General features: G+C 30.7%; 2 protein-coding genes across 5 annotated transcripts; one reads left to right on the top strand and one right to left on the bottom strand.

Annotated features, from left to right (window-relative positions):
* Positions 1–8,448: 8,448 nt before the first annotated feature.
* Positions 8,449–13,423, top strand: LOC100878961 (calpain-7). The gene is made up of 13 exons (XM_012284719.2): positions 8,449–8,616; positions 8,698–9,003; positions 9,071–9,234; positions 9,308–9,518; positions 9,589–9,911; positions 9,988–10,120; positions 10,196–10,386; positions 10,457–10,684; positions 10,754–10,998; positions 11,074–11,282; positions 11,353–11,561; positions 11,624–11,856; positions 11,932–13,423. Exons 2-13 carry the CDS (start codon positions 8,820–8,822, stop codon positions 12,074–12,076), a joined length of 2,475 nt encoding a protein of 824 aa, XP_012140109.1. The 5' UTR covers positions 8,449–8,616; positions 8,698–8,819; the 3' UTR covers positions 12,077–13,423.
* Ptpmeg (protein tyrosine phosphatase Meg) lies at positions 12,454–20,261 on the bottom strand. 4 transcript variants are annotated; one of them, XM_012284721.2, is made up of 17 exons: positions 19,681–20,261; positions 18,587–18,798; positions 18,382–18,510; positions 18,246–18,294; positions 17,997–18,164; positions 17,792–17,912; positions 17,635–17,722; positions 17,401–17,553; positions 17,083–17,315; positions 16,840–17,010; positions 16,593–16,770; positions 16,348–16,515; positions 16,103–16,278; positions 15,830–16,029; positions 15,416–15,759; positions 15,058–15,342; positions 12,454–14,994 (listed from the first exon to the last, which is right to left on the bottom strand). In XM_012284721.2, exons 2-17 carry the CDS (start codon positions 18,734–18,736, stop codon positions 14,911–14,913), a joined length of 2,697 nt encoding a protein of 898 aa, XP_012140111.1. In that variant the 5' UTR covers positions 18,737–18,798; positions 19,681–20,261; the 3' UTR covers positions 12,454–14,910. The 4 variants fall into 4 exon arrangements, with proteins under 4 accessions (XP_012140111.1, XP_076385516.1, XP_076385514.1 ...); XM_076529401.1 differs by lacking the exon at positions 19,681–20,261 and adding an exon at positions 19,428–19,444; XM_076529399.1 differs by lacking the exon at positions 19,681–20,261 and adding an exon at positions 19,127–19,172.
* Positions 20,262–20,605: the final 344 nt, after the last annotated feature.

Genomic DNA, 20,605 nt, shown 5'->3' with positions numbered 1-20,605 from the left:
TTAAGCCATGCTATCAGACCGACGAGCTAGTCCTTACAGCATTGAAGTGGAGGAAGGATCTCTGCGTTCTATTTAATCAACGTAAGTCCTATTTTTTAATATTACACATATATTTAGTCACAACAATTGTACATTATAAATAGTTATTCAATTTATTATTTTTATAATTAACATTTTCTGTCTACTAATGTTCTAACTTTCACGTAAAAATATTATTAAATCGTGCAACAATAATAAATATCTTATTATAAATGCTTTTATTTTTCAGTTCCAAAATTGAATATACACACAATCTGCCTCGATCTTCGACGAAGAATTAAGCCAATAAAGAGTTACATAAATTAAAAATTGTACAAAATATATTTGCAAATTGTATGAATTTATGAAGTTACAATAAATAAACAAACAAAAGAAATCATGTACTTATTTACAATCCTTTCCATTACATTCTTAAACATAACAGACAATCAACAGGTTAGGTCAGGCTTACGGTTAGGTTATATTCGGTTAGATCAGGGTCCAAGGTTAGGTCGGATTATGTTAGGTCAGGCCTACGGTTAGGTTATATTATGTTAGGTCAGGGCCTAAGGTTAGGGCGCAATAGGTGAGGTCCAGTCTACGGTTCGGTTATATTAGATTAGGTCAGGACCTAAGATTAGTTCGGATCATGTTAGGTCAGAGCCTAAGGTTAGGTTGTATCAGGTTAGGTCTGGAGACCTAACATATATCATTCCCCATGTTATTATTACTATTATCGTGGAACTATAATTATTATCCTTACTACTCTTATTATTATCAAATTAACCTATATTATTACCCATATTACTACTTTTATTGTCATTATCCTTATTATTCATATTATTATCAATATTATTACGCATATTACGACTACTATCATCGCTGGAACTGTAATAAACCTTACTACTCCTATTATTACCAATATTACTACGCATATTACTACTTTTATCGTAATTATTCTTACTACTCCTATTATTACCAATATTATTACGCATATTACTACTTTTATTATCATTAACCTTATTATTCTTATTATTATCAATATTATTACGCATATTACTACTTTTATTATCATTATTCTTATTATTCCTATTATTATCAATATTATTACGCATATTACTGCATTTATCAACATTATCCTTATTATTCTTATTATTATCGATATTATTACGCATATTACGACTACTATCATCGCTGGAACTGTAATAAACCTTACTACTCCTATTATTACCAATATTATTACGGATATTACTACTTTTGTTATCATTATCCTTACTACTCTTATTTTTACCAATATTATTACGCATATTACTACTTTTATTATCATTATTCTTATTATTCCTATTATTATCAATATTATTACGCATATTACTACATTTATCAACATTATCCTTATTATTCTTATTATTATCGATATTATTACGCATATTACGACTACTATCATCGCTGGAACTGTAATAATCCTTACTACTCCTATTATTACCAATATTATTACGCATATTACTACTTTTATCGTAATTATTCTTACTACTCCTATTATTACCAATATTATTACGCATATTACTACATTTATTATCATTATACTTATTATTCCTACTATTATCAATATTATTACCCATATTACCACTACTATCATCGCTGGAACTGCAATTAACCTTACTACTTCTATTATTATCAATATTATTACGCATATTACTACATTTATCAACATTATCCTTATTATTCTTATTATTATCAATATTATTACGCATATTACTACTTTCATTATCATTATCCTTATTATTCTTATTATTATCCATATTATTACGCATATTACGACTACTATCATCGCTGGAACCGTAATTATCCTTACTACTCTTATTTTTACCAATATTATTACGCATATTACTACTTTTATCATCATTATCCTTATTATTCTTATTATTATCGATATTATTACGCATGTTACGACTACTATCATCGCTGGAACCGTAATTATCCTTACTACTCTTATTTTTACCAATATTATTACGCATATTACTACTTTCATTATCATTATCCTTATTATTCTTATTATTATCCATATTATTACGCATATTACGACTACTATCATCGCTGGAACTGTAATAAACCTTACTACTCCTATTATTACCAATATTATTACGGATATTACTACTTTTGTTATCATTATCCTTACTACTCTTATTTTTACCAATATTATTACGCATATTACTACTTTTATTATCATTATTCTTATTATTCCTATTATTATCAATATTATTACGCATATTACTACATTTATCAACATTATCCTTATTATTCTTATTATTATCGATATTATTACGCATATTACGACTACTATCATCGCTGGAACTGTAATAATCCTTACTACTCCTATTATTACCAATATTATTACGCATATTACTACTTTTATCGTAATTATTCTTACTACTCCTATTATTACCAATATTATTACGCATATTACTACATTTATTATCATTATACTTATTATTCCTACTATTATCAATATTATTACCCATATTACCACTACTATCATCGCTGGAACTGCAATTAACCTTACTACTTCTATTATTATCAATATTATTACGCATATTACTACATTTATCAACATTATCCTTATTATTCTTATTATTATCAATATTATTACGCATATTACTACTTTCATTATCATTATCCTTATTATTCTTATTATTATCCATATTATTACGCATATTACGACTACTATCATCGCTGGAACCGTAATTATCCTTACTACTCTTATTTTTACCAATATTATTACGCATATTACTACTTTCATTATCATTATCCTTATTATTCTTATTATTATCCATATTATTACGCATATTACGACTACTATCATCGCTGGAACCGTAATTATCCTTACTACTCTTATTTTTACCAATATTATTACGCATATTACTACTTTTATCATCATTATCCTTATTATTCTTATTATTATCGATATTATTACTCATATTACGACTACTATCATCGCTGGAACTGTAATAATCCTTACTACTCCTATTATTACCAATATTATTACGCATATTACTACGTTTATCATCATTATCTTTAATACTCTTATTATTATCAATCTAACATATATCATTCCCCCTATTACTATTATTATTATCGTTGAAACTATAATTATTATCGTTACTACTGTAATTATTATCGGTTAGGACCGAAGGTTGGTTGAATTATGTAAGTCAGGCCTACGGTTAGGTTATATTAGGTTAGGTCGGGGCCTAGGGTTAGGTTATATTAGGTTAGGTCGGGTCCCAAGGTTAGGTTATATTAGGTTAGGTCAGGCACCAAGGTTAGGTTATATTAGGTTAGGTCAGGTCCCAAGGTTAGGTTATATTAGGTTAGGTCAGGCCGCAAGGTTAGGTTAGATTAGGTTAGGTCAGGCCCCAAGGTTAGGTTGGATTAGGTTAGGTCAGGCCCCAAGGTTAGGTTGGATTAGGTTAGGTCAGGCCCCAAGGTTAGGTTGGATTAGGTTAGGTCAGGCCCCAAGGTTAGGTTAGATTAGGTTAGGTCAGGCCCCAAGGTTAGGTTAGATTAGGTTAGGTCAGGCCCCAAGGTTAGGTTAGATTAGGTTAGGTCAGGCCCCAAGGTTAGGTTAGATTAGGTTAGGTCAGGCCCCAAGGTTAGGTTAGATTAGGTTAGGTCAGGCCCCAAGGTTAGGTTGGATTAGGTTAGGTCAGGCCCCAAGGTTAGGTTAGATTAGGTTAGGTCAGGGCCTAGGGTTAGGTTATATTAGGTTAGGTCTGGGCCGAAGGTTAGGTCAGATCAGGTTAGGTCAGGGTAGGTTAGGTAGGTTAGGTACCCAGACCTAACCTAATACAACCTAACCCTAGGGTCCGACCTAACCTTTTCCAACCTAACCGGTTAGGTTGGATCAGGTTAGGTCTGGCCCCAAGGTTAGGTCAGATCAGGTTAGGTCAGGGTAGGTTAGGTAGGTTAGGTACCCAGACCTAACCTAATACAACCTAACCCTAGGGTCCGACCTAACCTTTTCCAACCTAACCGGTTAGGTTGGATCAGGTTAGGTCTGGCCCCAAGGTTAGGTCAGATCAGGTTAGGTCAGGGTAGGTTAGGTAGGTTAGGTACCCAGACCTAACCTAATACAACCTAACCCTAGGGTCCGACCTAACCTTTTCCAACCTAACCGGTTAGGTTGGATCAGGTTAGGTCTGGCCCCAAGGTTAGGTCAGATCAGGTTAGGTCAGGGTAGGTTACGTAGGTTAGGTACCCAGACCTAACCTAATACAACCTAACCCTAGGGTCCGACCTAACCTTTTCCAGCCTAACCGGTTAGGTTGGATCAGGTTAGGTCTGGCCCCAAGGTTAGGTCAGATCAGGTTAGGTCAGGGTAGGTTAGGTAGGTTAGGTACCCAGACCTAACCTAATACAACCTAACCCTAGGGTCCGACCTAACCTTTTCCAACCTAACCGGTTAGGTTGGATCAGGTTAGGTCTGGCCCCAAGGTTAGGTCAGATCAGGTTAGGTCAGGGTAGGTTAGGTAGGTTAGGTACCCAGACCTAACCTAATACAACCTAACCTTGAAGCCAGACCTAACCTGATCCAACCTAACCCTAGGGTCCGACCTAACCTTCTCCAACCTAACCCTAGGGTCCGACCTAACCTTTTCCAACCTAACCCTAGGGACCGACCTAACCTGATATAACCTAACCCTAGGGTCCGACCTAACCTGATAAAACCTAACCGGTTAGGTCGGAATAGGGAAGGGTATAATAGGTTATGTAGGTAAAGGTGATAACAATAATAATAGCTGTAACTGTAATAAAATTAGTAATATGGGTAATAATATTGATAATAATAAGAATAATAAGGATAATGATGATAAAAGTAGTAATATGCGTAATAATATTGATAATAATAAGAGTAGATAGGATAATTACAGTTCCAGCGACGATAGTAGTCGCAATATGCGTAATAGTATTGAATATAATAAGAATAATAAGGATAATGTTGATAAATGTAGTAATATGCGTAATAATATTGATAATAATGAGAGTAATAAGGATAATAATGATAAAAGTAGTAATATGCGTAATAATATTGGTAATAATAAGAGAAGTAAGGATTATGATGATCAAAGTAGTAATATGCGTGATAATATTGGTAAAAATAAAAGTAGCAAGGATAATTACAGTTCCAGCGATGATAGTAGTCGTAATATGCGTAATAATATGGATAATAATAAGAATAATAAGGATAATGATAATGAAAGTAGTAATATGCGTAATAATATTGGTAAAAATAAGAGTAGTAAGGATAATTACGGTTCCAGCGATGATAGTAGTCGTAACATGCGTAATAATATCGATAATAATAAGAATAATAAGGATAATGATGATAAAAGTAGTAATATGCGTAATAATATTGGTAAAAATAAGAGTAGTAAGGATAATTACGGTTCCAGCGATGATAGTAGTCGTAATATGCGTAATAATATGGATAATAATAAGAATAATAAGGATAATGATAATGAAAGTAGTAATATGCGTAATAATATTGATAATAATAAGAATAATAAGGATAATGTTGATAAATGTAGTAATATGCGTAATAATATTGATAATAATAGAAGTAGTAAGGTTAATTGCAGTTCCAGCGATGATAGTAGTGGTAATATGGGTAATAATATTGATAATAGTAGGAATAATAAGTATAATGATAATAAATGTAGTAATATGCGTAATAATATTGGTAATAATAGGAGTAGTAAGAATAATTACGATAAAAGTAGTAATATGCGTAATAATATTGGTAATAATAGGAGTAGTAAGGATTATTACAGTTCCAGCGATGATAGTAGTCGTAATATGCGTAATAATATCGATAATAATAAGAATAATAAGGATAATGTTGATAAATGTAGTAATATGCGTAATAATATTGATAATAATAGGAATAATAAGAATAATGATAATAAAAGTAGTAATATGCGTAATAATATTGGTAAAAATAAGAGTAGTAAGGATAATGATAACAAAAGTAGTAATATCCGTAATAATATTGGTAATAATAGGAGTAGTAAGGTTTATTACAGTTCCAGCGATGATAGTAGTCGTAATATGCGTAATAATATCGATAATAATAAGAATAATAAGGATAATGTTGATAAATGCAGTAATATGCGTAATAATATTGATAATAATAGGAATAATAAGAATAATGATAATAAAAGTAGTAATATGCGTAATAATATTGATAATAATAAGAATAATAAGGTTAATGATAATAAAAGTAGTAATATGCGTAATAATATTGGTAATAATAGGAGTAGTAAGAATAATTACGATAAAAGTAGTAATATGCGTAGTAATATTGGTAATAATAGGAGTAGTAAGGTTTATTACAGTTCCAGCGATGATAGTAGTCGTAATATGCGTAATAATATTGATAATAATATGAATAATAAGGATAATGACAATAAAAGTAGTAATATGGGTAATAATATAGGTTAATTTGATAATAATAAGAGTAGTAAGGATAATAATTATAGTTCCACGATAATAGTAATAATAACATGGGGAATGATATATGTTAGGTCTCCAGACCTAACCTGATACAACCTAACCTTAGGCTCTGACCTAACATGATCCGAACTAATCTTAGGTCCTGACCTAATCTAATATAACCGAACCGTAGACTGGACCTCACCTATTGCGCCCTAACCTTAGGCCCTGACCTAACATAATATAACCTAACCGTAGGCCTGACCTAACATAATCCGACCTAACCTTGGACCCTGATCTAACCGAATATAACCTAACCGTAAGCCTGACCTAACCTGTTGATTGTCTGTTATGTTTAAGAATGTAATGGAAAGGATTGTAAATAAGTACATGATTTCTTTTGTTTGTTTATTTATTGTAACTTCATAAATTCATACAATTTGCAAATATATTTTGTACAATTTTTAATTTATGTAACTCTTTATTGGCTTAATTCTTCGTCGAAGATCGAGGCAGATTGTGTGTATATTCAATTTTGGAACTGAAAAATAAAAGCATTTATAATAAGATATTTATTATTGTTGCACGATTTAATAATATTTTTACGTGAAAGTTAGAACATTAGTAGACAGAAAATGTTAATTATAAAAATAATAAATTGAATAACTATTTATAATGTACAATTGTTGTGACTAAATATATGTGTAATATTAAAAAATAGGACTTACGTTGATTAAATAGAACGCAGAGATCCTTCCTCCACTTCAATGCTGTAAGGACTAGCTCGTCGGTCTGATAGCATGGCTTAAACTACTTTTAAGTAGCGCGCATATCAGTGTTGGGCAGGCCCAGCGCATGCGCAGTAAGCTATCGGTAGAAGTCCTCAGTAGCGTATACACTTTGATGAAATATAAGGTATCATTAGGCCCTAGTGAGGAAAAAAAAATAAATCTGGAGAAAATTGCAGGAAAGAGAATAAAAGGGTTAAATAATACAACAGATTATATATAATAAAAATAATATTAAATTTATTTATGATTATTATTATTTTTTACGTTTGCAGCCGATTTGTTATATGAATACCAATATTTGTTGCAAGAGCAAAGGAAAAAGATACCGCTCGATTTTTATCAGATCTACGCATGTTAACAAAATAAAATCCATGTATTTCTTTGTTATTGTTTCTCTGATATTATAATTTTCACACGTATAAAATATAGTTATTCAAAGAGGTCCTTCCAAGTCGTTTTTCTTAAATAATAAATTCATTTAGTGTTTTAAAAGTTATTGTGCTTTTATGTTATTTTAAATATAATAATATCCCATATTCCATCATATTATTCCGATTATATTATATTATATAATTCACGATATATACATAGTTGTATAGTTTTATACAGTCATATATATAACTAACCTAACCCAGCCCAATGTAATCTAACCCAACCTATACATTCATAGTTTACAGTGTAATTATAAGAATTTTTGAAAAATTATGTAGGATCACTAAGGTGCCCTCATCAGTCACCACTGCGTGTACCGGCTAGGTACGGCATTGGCAGCAAGCTGTGACGTCAGCTGACGCATGCGCAATGATGTGATATTGGACGGGTTTTTGCGCGCATGCGCGAGAAATACAAGAGCGTACGCAGCCTATGTATTTAGTGGCGCCACTAGATTGCTTTATTATATATTTTGCTTACAGTTATTTTAGTACCTTTCCTTTCCATCTGCTCCTCAAATAAGAAATATTTATGTAATGTAATCTTATCCAACCTATACATTCATATTTCACAACCAAATTATAAAAATTTTTGAAAAATAATGAGGGGTGATTGAGGTACCCTATTTTATTGAAACTTGTACTTTACTGAGACTAAAATTGGCGCGCATGCGCGGAAAAACCCGTCCAATATCTCATCACTGCGCATGCGCGTAAAGCTGTCGCGTGAGATAAAATCTCACGACTGCCTAACAGTGATTAGGACAGTAAACAATATTTATATCTGGAATATTTTTAGTATAATGATATTTTTCTCAAATGATGTCATACTGTAAATAGTATATGAAGAATTTAACTCATTTTGTTAATAAATGGAAATATGGAATGTAAGTTAATGAATTTTTATTATTCATACTAATATTGAACCTAACTTTTTGTAAAAATTATGAATCATTACTTTTTGACAGGATAACATTAAGAAGAATATTCAAAATGCAAGTTGAAATTTACTAAACAAGGAATGTAAAAATTTGCTTATGAGCATCATAACAAAAGTTTTTAACGTCTTGTGATAATAAATATTTCTAAAATGACATTGGAAGATGCACAAAATGCAGCACGAAAAGCAGTACAGTTTGATACTAACAATCAATATAAACAGGCATTATATTATTATAACATTTCTGTGAAATATCTTGCTGAATTGCAAGATCCTATGTATGATCAAAAAATTTCTGAATATAAGGAAAGGATATCTTTGATACAAAAACTTCGTAAGTAAAATAAATTTCTAATGCATATACAAAAATGAGAAACTTATGTATTATTGATAATTAATAGTCGATGAAGATGAACAGAAATGTCTCAAAGCTCAATCTGTGCATCAGTCAGAATTGCAGAGATGTAAATTTCTTATAAATCAAGCACAAGATGCAGATGAAGCTGGCTTAAAGGATATTGCTGTAAAATTATATACTAATGCTGCTGAATTTGGACTAAGTATAGTATGTAAAATTGTTTATTCATATTAATATCATTTTCTTCAAATGTATTGATTAATTAATCTTACAATTGCAGAAAACTACTGATACAGAACTGAAAGGGAAAATAACTGCTCTTGTACGACTTGCTCTTGATAGAGCAGAATCTCTGAAGGGTTTGAAAACTGATGACAATTTTGATATTATTGAAAAACTTTCTAAATTACCTCCTGTTCCAGAAACAAATCTAGATGAAGATGTAGATCAAATAGCAACATCACCAATAACAAAAGCTACTCAAAATTCTGGTAATGCAAATTGCTGATGCAAGTTCTTTTCTTCAAGAACTTTTTCATTATATTCACTTGCAATTTTCAGGAAAGCAAACTCGACCGCCTCTTCATCGTGGTAGTAGTGCACATTTAAAAGTAAGCGGTGGTAATACAAGCTATACAGAGGAAGAAAAAAGGGTTTTACTTCATAGTTCTCATATTAACGACCATGAATTTGTACCGTTTATGAATATAGATCTTACAGAGAAATTTCAGTATGCCATTCCATTTACCGATAAAGATGGCTTGTTAGAATTAGCACCAAAACAGAAACCTGATTTTGCGAAATGGTGCCGGCCGGAAGAACTATTTCCTGATCCAAAAATGCTTAAAACTTCCCATGTTGATTATTACAGTATAAAACAAACTGTTAGTACTGGTTAATCATTACTTTAATATTATTAATATTCATTGTTCCAACACTTAATTGAGTGATTCATTTTAGGTTGTTTCTGATTGCTCTTTTGTTGCTTCCCTTGCTGTTAGTGCTCAATATGAAAAAAGATTTGGACGTAGACTTATTACGTCCATTATTTATCCAAAAAACCGGAATAAAGAACCAATTTACAATCCATTTGGTACGAATTTAAACACTGCTTTATCAATTTCACAATTTTGCTTAAAAAATTAACGTGCAAAATTATTATTATTAGGAAAGTATATGGTGAAACTACACCTTAATGGTGTTCCACGAAAAGTAATAATAGACGACTTGCTCCCTGTAAGTCGATACAATCAATTACTCTGTTCCTACTCCAGCAATCATGGAGAGCTATGGATCTCGTTACTTGAGAAAGCATACATGAAAGTAATGGGTGGTTATGATTTTCCTGGCTCAAATAGTGTAAGTCAATTTTCATATAGTATAACATTAAAAATATTAAATATTTGTTTTGCAAGTAAATACTGTTTAGAATATAGATTTACATGCTCTAACTGGGTGGATACCAGAGAGGTGGGCTATAAGACCAGGTGAACCAGATTTTAATAAAGACAATTTATTCAACGTTTTATTGTCACGTTTACATAAAGGAGATGTACTAGTAACAGTCGCTACTGGAGAACTCTCTGATTTAGATGCCGATAGAACAGGTCTTGTTCCTACACATGCATATGCTGTTCTTAATGTGAAACAGATAAATGTAAGCAATCATTTTTGAAATGCGCATTAAGAAGAATAATAAGTGTAAAGTTCATTAATACAATTACAGGGAGACAGATTGTTACAACTGAAAAATCCTTGGTCTCATTTACGTTGGAAAGGAAATTATTCCGAACTTGATACGATACATTGGACAAACGAATTAAAAGAAGCATTAAATTATGATCCAGATTCTGCGTCTCAATTTGACAACGGAGTATTTTGGATCGATTACGATAGCATATGTCGCTTTTTTGATGTATTTTATTTGAATTGGAATCCAGGTTTATTTAATTACACTTATTGCATTCATCAGTAAGTGATGTCATTGAATTCTCGTTATTTGGAAATTTTACAATTGCATCATTATTAAGAGTTCTTTTATTACAGAATGTGGAATGCAGGAATAGGGCCAGTGAAAGATGCGTACAATATCGGTGACAATCCTCAGTTTAATTTAGAAGTGCAAAATAACGTAACAGGAGCTATATGGATTCTTCTGACAAGACACATTACAGACATAGCAGACTTCCGACAAAATCAAGAATATATTACAATATTGGTTTATCGAAATAATGGAAGAAGAGTATATTACCCTCGTAAGGAAACTAATTTGTTTATTATGGTGTTGATATCTTTATGATACATTATAGAAATTTAATTCCGTAGATGATCCACCGCCATACATTGATGGTTTAAGAATAAATAGTCCTCACTACCTCTGCAAAATAAAGTTAGACACTAATAGTGATTCTCGGTATACTCTAGTCATATCACAGTATGAAAAGACAAATACGATATATTACACTTTACGTGCGTATGGAACATGTCCATTTACTTTGCGAAAGATGCCACAACTTTATAAATATGAAAAAGAGGTACATCATTTTAACATTCACTTTTTAAATATTTTGCATTATTGAAATAATAATCATTTTAGATAACTGATGGCCAGTGGAAAGGTGCTTTAGCTGGTGGATGTAGTAATCATCCAACATATCAAAACAATCCACGTTACCAATTAGTATTAGAAAATTCCAATAATAATAACTATTTATTGATTATATTGAAAGGTCCTAAACAGTATCAAATAGGTTTTGATATTGTCTCGGTTGTGCTAAATGATCCTGATGCACCTGGTGCATTCAAAATGAAAAGTTCTGGACCATTTAGGTATTGTAAAAGTAGTTATCTTAATTATTACACATAATTGTATACAATGTTAATCAATAATTAAATCTCATATAGGTCAGGCTTTGTTTACCTTGAACTAGAAGATGTACCTGTTGGTACATACAACATTATTCCGTCGACATACATCCCTGGACAAGAAGGACCTTACTTTTTAATTTGCAAATCGTCTTGCAAACTTCAGCTTCAAAGGCTTCAATAACAAGACTAACTTTAGTATAAATTAGTACAATTTTGCCTCGAAACAAGCAACTGTTTCATTCTTCAGAACACGTGTAATGTTTTCTCACTCTGATACATAACGATTCTGGTGTAGAATATGTATGTTGCTTATTTCGAAGCAATACTGTATTTTGTATATAATAGCACTTTGCGTAGTCACTAATTTATATGCATCAATTGTGATACACATAAAAAAATATAAGATATTTATACTTACTGTTACAAAATTATGAATAAATGTTAATACTAAATCCTTTACAAAACTATAATTACCAGAGTGTATGTTAATATCATAAGCCATAAACTTTGAAAAGAAAAGTACACAAAATACACAAGATTGGAAAATGATAAAGTAGATTATTATAAAATGTTTTTATTATATTTTCAAAGTACAAATTAGACTAGACAACTATTGACTGGATTATGAAGATTTGTGGCACTTTATTTATGTTCAATATTTGTTCGATATTATGTTTGGCACGTATGCAGCTCAATTTCGACGAGTATAATTTCTAAATATCTTTATCGGCTAATCAATTTTTTTTGTACTATTTGTATGTATGTACTTGTACATAGTACGGAAAGATAAGAATGTTCTTTTGGAATCAATTATATTGAGTAAATTATATCCTTGTAAATTGTTCGTTAAAAATACAAGGTGAATACACTAATTATTTTTATAAAATAATGTGTTTTAAATATTCTGCATGTGAAATAGTATAAGAAAACGCATCGAATTTGTTACAACCGTAAATATTACTGCATTACCATATTTTGTGTCTACTTAATAGAAACTAAATTCTACAATATTATTTGATTTCATTAATGATTTTAATTCTGACCTTTTCTCTCAAAATTTTTCAAAGTTTTTTCTTTACTACAATTTTGCCTAACATATTTCCATTTTTATAGGAAATATATAGTAATTTAAATCCTAAAGATATCATAACTTAATAACAATAGTGTTCTGTGATTGATGTTTGTGATATTCAAATATCATATTTTGCATTTTTAATAATCTTGAATATAAGTTAAAATTATGATAAATTTTACATCCATCAGTTACGAAATTTGTCAACATCTGTCAATAGTAGCTTATAGTTAATTAAAAACTAATAATTATTTATAATTGTAGTATTTTTTTGTTAACCTAATAATAACTATAAATAAATAATTACTCGAGCTATATGAAATCATGGATCATGAAACAGAAGTTGAGTAAAACATATGAAGATGTATTTACATAACTGCTGCCAGATAAATTATAAAAAAAATTATGGACAATTATACAAAAAAATATACACAATGAATAAACGCAATAGTATTAGTCGAGAACAAAACTGTAAAGAAAACTGTATAGAGTGAAACTGTATAGTATAACAGTTGTTATGAATAAGTATTCTAGCATTGTAGTTATTTAGATGTACATATAGAAGGCACTATTGTCAATAACGTAGATAAATATTATTAGTAAAGTAGAGAATATTAAAATCAGGTTGCATTTTTACTATCCTGCTTACTGGTATGATATGCGTTAGAAATTTACTCAATTTTTAGTTATCACGCAAAGTATTACACAATAATACAATGACCCTTTGCAATCAAGTTATTGCAATGAAAGTAGCTTTCCTTTATTTTGATTATACTGTAAATAAATTACTAAAATAATAATGTTAAATTCATTGAAATTACTAACTTATATTGATTTTGTTTTAAAATAATTTTAACTTAAAGTAATATTAAAATACCACTGCATTATAATATCACCTTAAACAGTTTTCTTTACCATATATTTATTAAACTTGCTTTCTTCTAATAAATTTTGATATTTCGGTAGTATACGCTATTGTTTTGAATAGAGGCTAAACTGTACATTGTATAAACGATATTAGAAATTACAACTACTACAAGTAGAATAGTATTTATAATTACAAGTTAAACTAGGGACGAATTGTTAGATGCATTACTTGTTATCGGTTTGAAAGAGAGCAGAGTTTACGAGTAATTATCTTAAAAACTTTTCAAAATATTTAATGTTCTGAAAATTGTTTTATTTAATCACATTCTTTAGCTTACTTTAATAGATTGACTATAGATTCGGCCTTTTTCTTTAGTTTTGTGCTAATTTATATTTTTAACGTTTTATTTTGGTTTTCTCCAAGGCATTAGTTTTAAATTGGCACCTTTCATATTTCTAAATGTCTTGCTAACGCATCAATCAAAATTTATAATGTCTAATTTGCCTCGTTTAGTTCTCAAAATGATTTCATTTGTATCACGATCACTCTTACGAGTAGTAATACAAAAATTAAATCTCTTAAAATGAGATTAAATGACAATTGTATTTAATGGAAGGAATTGATTTTCACAATCTAAAAGGACGTTATTAATATCGTTTGAAATTTAACTTTCCGTACCTCTGCTTTTTATCTAATATACGAAAGTGAAAATTAACGATGATAATAATAATAAGAACAAAGTCATAGTACGTAATTACTTTAAATAATACTTCGACGCTTATATTTTTAGCTTAAATATAAATTAGTAAACTTACTTTATCGAAATTTCGTTATGTACAAATGTTCATGTATAAATAAAAACAAACGAACTCAAAGGCGCGAAAAGTTAGATCTTTTTGTTAATGAAGTTTTTAGACGGAAAATATCTATTTTAAATAGTATATATCTTTTCTATTAGTCAATAATATATATGTATATTATTGTCAGAGTATAAAATTATCTCCTAATGATGTGATGCTTTTAGCAAAATGTAAGAAAAATGGTAAATACAATGCTTCTCAACTTTACGTTATTTTCACCTGCTAAATTCTGGAAGTGGTTTAGCTATTCCTTCGCTGTAAGCTTTGTGAACTGCTTCACACACGAATCTATACTGACTCTGAAAACAAACATTTTATTAGATATCAGCAATCTAGATAGTTTTCTCTGTAATTTAACTTACAGCATTTTGTATCATCATTGCTCTTTGATCTCTCATAGATCGCACAATATCCAGCGGATACACTGGTTGATTGGCTTCAATAAGACACAGTGCTGTTTCCATTAAGACTAAAACACCCGTCCTGCCTATCCCAGCAGAACAATGAACAACAGCAGGTTCCACTATTCCTGTTCGAGCTGCCCGTACTCTTTCAGTAAACGTCGTAAACTGTCGCCAATCACTAGGAACACCGTGATCTGGCCAACTGCAGTACTGCATATGCGTTATGTCTCTTTCCTCTCCAGTCTAAAAAAACAATCAATAATTAAAGATTCATCTTACAGTGACAAAACATGTCAGCAATTTTAATTTGATTTACATTAATATCACGAAGTATGAATTCTCGAAATATAAAAGTGTCTTCAACATTCTCGGCAGTGGATGTTAGCGTGAGGTTTCGCAACGTGAGAGTCTCGTTTAGAGCAGGCCAATACTGATGGCATTTTGCTCTGCCACGGTCTACTAGAGTCGTAAGCATTACAACAAGAGTGCTGCCTGCTTCTAAAACCATCTGCCAAAAGTCAGCGACAGTTGAAGACAGAGGTCCTTGAGTGGCAATGTATCTGTTGATAATACCCGATCCTGGTATCTCCATGTTCACATAATTAGCATTGATGTAATCTCCACTCGCAGAACCCATAAGTATCACTCGAGTAACATCGTCTACAAATATATTTTTAATTTTCAACATCTGTATATGTACAAATATTACAATAATTTTTGTTATTCTTACATGGTGAGATATCTCGATAACGATTTTTACTCTGGTTTTCAGGCTTCTTAGATTCGAGAGAGGTAAGTTCAGGATTTTTTCTGTACAACTGCTCATATTGTGCAATAAGAGCACCACTTGCCAAACCATCAGCAAGAAGTAACATTGATTGTGCTAATGCGTCTGATCCAATAGCTGCGTGAGGTGCATCCGGAACGTATCTTGTTTAAACAAATATGTTATTGTTTTTACAATTCTATTAATGTTTGAAGTATATGTAACTAAATGTAATACCTATATGGAGGTTCTTCTTCGGATGTTTCATCAGTACCGGCTAGAGCATTGTACAAAGCATTTGGCCTAACAGTTAACGTCAGTTCACCTGATCCCGAATCACGAGACTGACGAATTAGGTTTACGACGTGTTCATGTAACAATCCACTCACATCAATTCCATTGATGTATACTACCTGTTTACCCCAGATATTTATAAATAATATTTTGAAAATTTGCAACTTAAATTATACAGTAATACAGACCTGATCTCCTTCGTTTAATTTTGGATAACAACGGTCAGCAGGCGTATTTGGGGCTACTCTCGATACTAAAATAGGCATATCAAGATCTAAACCACCTTTTACATTAAATCCAAATCGACCCTGTTCATCTGGCGTCAATGATATTGTTACTAATCCATCTTCCACTATCTGTAAATCAGCATATTCCATGTTATACATTATGAAAAGAGTATTAAATTAAAAAATTAAGATTATAAAATAAATACCTGAGGAGCAGGTGAACTTGTAGGCTCACTGTAGTCAGGTAGATCATAAATATTTCTTTCAGCCGTTGTATCATCATCCGCATAACTTAATACTCTAGAACCTAATACGGGCGAAAACGCGTTGCCTTGTGTATGCGAGCCTGTTATTTCTTCTCGAAGAGACAGAAAGCCACCCTCACTATAAAATAAGAACGTTTATTTTAAGCACGAAAGACTAAATTATTAAATGAATGAAATTTTAACTAACTCGTCACTGGGATTCCCTTCGCCCCACGCTTGACGAGGTTCACGAGCACCAAGAGATTGAACTTTGTTGTCATATGGCCTAGGAGGTCTCCCAGGAGGAACAGATAGTTTTCCTTTCTCTTCGATAATCGAAGCTGATGTCACTCCATGTACTAATCTTTTGCTGGGAGATCTAAATACATTAAATCATTATGTTCGCAGTATATTATAAATAACGAACAAAATGATGTATGAATTTAATTACCTAATAAATGTTCTTTCCACTCTTGCTCTATGCTTTCCATCTTCAACTGTTTGAAATTCAGTACGCCCTGAATAAGTAAATCTACTACTTAAAGTAAGTGGAAAACGTCTTGGCCTCGTTTTAGGACTGTGAAGCCTAAAAAATGTGTGATGCTCCACACATGCTTTCCACAAGTTCTTTGAACTTCGATATGTTTGCATGTTAAAACCAAGTAACGTGTCATAATTTTCTGACTAAAATAAAATGTTGGATACATTATCAATGATTTTAAACTGTAAAATATCCTCTTTCAAAATACGCTTTGAACATTGAAAGTACCTGTTCTCTTCTGAGTTGAATAAAAAACTGTTTCCGTTTGAAAGAGATTTTAACTATTTTTGACCATGAAAATACATTGATTTTTATTCCATTTTGAAATACTACTAACCCTATAGATGTTACACCCAATTGTATTTCTTTATTTGTTGAATCCTAGATAAAAAAATAAAATAAAATAAAATAAATTGAAACTATTAAATACATACCAACAAATTTTATGAAGTAAATACATACCCTAGCTTTATGTAATTCGACCCCATACATGTCTAACCTTTTTGCATGATCTAAAAAATTGAATTCTGCATCAGCTGGTAATTGACCCCTAAAACATATATGACTGTTATTTATCATTTCTTATCAAAAGTAAATGATTGATATAAATTCAACTTACTTATGAAGTTTATGTAATTCAGCTATCTTTTTTTCCATTTCCTCAGTCTGTCCTGGTATTAACTGTAATCTAGAAAGATATCCTGGACCATGTTCTTCCGGATGATAATCACCCAACTCAGCTGTAATCATGTCAAAACAAGCTGTGAATTGTACTATCAACAAATTTAATGACAAAATACATATTAATGCAGTATAGTACTCACATTGAACAGTATAACTAGCAATAAGACACGCTGTACTTGGTGGTAACTGAAGCTTTCCTTGAAGAATATCTCTCCGTATTTGTAAGTAAAATTGATATCTAGTATATTCTTCTTGTAATTTACTGGGATCAGATACATAAAACTTTACTCTAAAATAAAACTGCCCACCTGAAATGATAAATTTTCTTACATTATCCATTGAGATTTGTCTTTGTATATATAAGTAAGCAATCTAAATAGGATCTTTACCCTTACTTCTTATCTGCTTTTTAACTGGCTTACTCGGATCTAGCCACCTCTGAAACATTATAATTACAATATTATTTAAATACTGAATATAAAATTTTAATAAAACAATATTAACAGATCTATCATGTGAATTTACCATTATGTCAGGTGAATATGTACATGTTGTAGCTCCATTTTCTGCATATTGTAAACCAAAATAATCTTTCTCAACAAGTTCCAAGTGTTGAAATACCAAATCCAATAATGCTTGACCTTTTGCTCTTTTCTAAAATATTTAAAAAAGTATCTAAATAATATACATAATTCTTTCATTCCTGTATCAGTTTATTTTATAAACTTACATCTAACTGAAATGTGTGTTGAGTATCATCAAGGAAAACAACAGTTGCAGATAAAGATTTTAATCTACGATTTCTTGCTAATTCAGCACCACGAACGTGGTAGCTCCCACTGGAGCCACTCAACGCTCTGCGTGACACACTTTCGATCATCTCAAAGATTTGAAGGCGTGTCAACCACCTTCCCGACACCGCCTCTCCGCTATGCTGACCACCTGAATAAACAATTTTACAAAAGAACAATCAAAAAGTTATTTATACCACTTTAAATGATAAAAAGGACTTTAATTTTAGCTACAATTTAAATACTAGTTACGATACATAAATTTTAGTCAATGGACTTTTTTCTTTGTAAAAATTGATCCACTTTTTAAAGATAAACATGTTTTGTAGAAAATGAAATTTAAATAACACTAATCTGCTTATTGCAAGGTTATGTCAAGAACCATGCTGTCTATCTTGATAAATAATTGGACAAATCAGTGTTCTATATACAGTTACATAGTCTGATCAATTGTAAATCACTATTGAAAGTGTAATTACATTCAGGAGATGTCATTGAAAATAAATTCATCAGGTCAGTAATCTAACGTCAGTTATATAAGCAAGTTTATGTCTACTATGTGCCAGAATAATATAGAACAGGGTATTCTGAAAATAGTTTACATAAAAGAAGCAAAAGGAACTCATTAACTGCCAATATATTTAAATACTTTGCATATCGCTCTCTTCAGGCATAAAGATAAAAATAAAAGAGACCTTTTTTTTAGTAAAATCAATTAATCTATCAATACATTTATTTAATTTATTATTATTTATGATGTAAATATATTAAAACACTTACAGATAATCTAATTCACTTTATTCAACAGAAAATATATTTTTACAGAATTGAAAGTTAAAATGTTTGTTTTATGTTATTGTTACAAACGGAATTGTAATTATTTAACACAAAAAATATCCGAAGATCCTTCACACAAAAATCTTAAATTGTTAACATAAATACTTCCAATATTAACCAGTTATATTTCGAACGTTTAATTAAATAATTATGCAGCACAAGTATTTTAAAAAATCATCGTAAAATCTAGACTTACATTCATGATACGTTGCACTGCTTCCACTCCGATTTTCACAGGTGTTCCTGATAACTTGACAAACAGAGAACTTCTAACTTTCGTAAATAATATTTATTAAAACATTAGGAAAAAAGTAATTCTTCACAGTTATACCGAGATTTCTTAGAGAATTTTTTCTTTTTTAAAGCTTTTTTCATTATTTTCTACAAGCACATATCGGTGCGTTAACTTTTAAAACGGCAATGGTAATTAAACTGGTTAGCATTGGACACTGTATCACTTTGTCGTAGTAAATGATAAAACACATTTAATTCTATAAAATCGACTTCTTTCGCTCGCTCAGCAACATATAAGGTAACGCTAATAAATCGGCACGAAGCAATGATGTCAATGAATTATGTTCGAAGTTATTTTGCAACTTTATAACAATCATTGTAAATACACATGTACTTGTAGATTAAATGTCAAAATATCATTGCGAAATATTTGTTTTTCACTGTATCATACTATAAAGATTAACGTTTTATTTGTAATAAAATTGTTTGACGCCCTGATAGAAAATTTCACTGTGTATGTGAATTGTATTGTGTGCGTGTATGCGCGTATTATTAACCATGGAATAAGTGAAGTTATGATATCGTAATCGGTTTTATTTCCCATGTGCGTTCATTATTATTTGAGAATTCAATAACTTGAAAATTTAGAAATTTTACAGTTTAGGAATTTGAAAAATTAAAAAATTTCCACATTTCCAAATTTTTAAACTTTCAAATTTTCAAGCTTCTAAATTTCCCAACACCAAGAGAACCGAATCCCTAAATTCCTAAATCCTCAAATTCTCAAACTTCAAAATTTTCATATTTTCAATCATGAAATTTCAAAAGTTTGAAAGCTTATCAACCGGTTTGTTTACTTTTTCATCATCGCCACTTTCCCTGGAAAA

Source organism: Megachile rotundata, chromosome 3, assembly GCF_050947335.1.
Source record: "Megachile rotundata isolate GNS110a chromosome 3, iyMegRotu1, whole genome shotgun sequence".
Taxonomy (NCBI): Eukaryota; Metazoa; Arthropoda; class Insecta; order Hymenoptera; family Megachilidae; genus Megachile; species Megachile rotundata.
Note: the sequence above shows the minus strand (reverse complement) of the source record. Positions and strands in the feature narration are given on the sequence as shown.

What these genes read in the sequence shown, in the direction of transcription:
- LOC100878961 (XM_012284719.2), top strand. Translation starts at nt 8,820, where the DNA reads ATGACATTGGAAGATGCACAAAATGCAGCACGAAAAGCAGTACAGTTT. An exon ending in ACCAATTTACAATCCATTTG is followed by an intron (nt 10,121 to 10,195) that starts GTACGAATTTAA and finishes TATTATTATTAG; the next exon opens with GAAAGTATATGGTGAAACTA. An exon ending in ATTTTCCTGGCTCAAATAGT is followed by an intron (nt 10,387 to 10,456) that starts GTAAGTCAATTT and finishes AATACTGTTTAG; the next exon opens with AATATAGATTTACATGCTCT.
- Ptpmeg (XM_076529399.1), bottom strand. Translation starts at nt 19,157, where the DNA reads ATGAATTTATTTTCAATGACATCTCCTGAAT. An exon ending in AAAGCAGATAAGAAGTAAGG is followed by an intron (nt 18,165 to 18,245) that starts GTAAAGATCCTA and finishes TTATCATTTCAG; the next exon opens with GTGGGCAGTTTTATTTTAGA. An exon ending in GAATTACATAAACTTCATAA is followed by an intron (nt 17,723 to 17,791) that starts GTAAGTTGAATT and finishes TATATGTTTTAG; the next exon opens with GGGTCAATTACCAGCTGATG.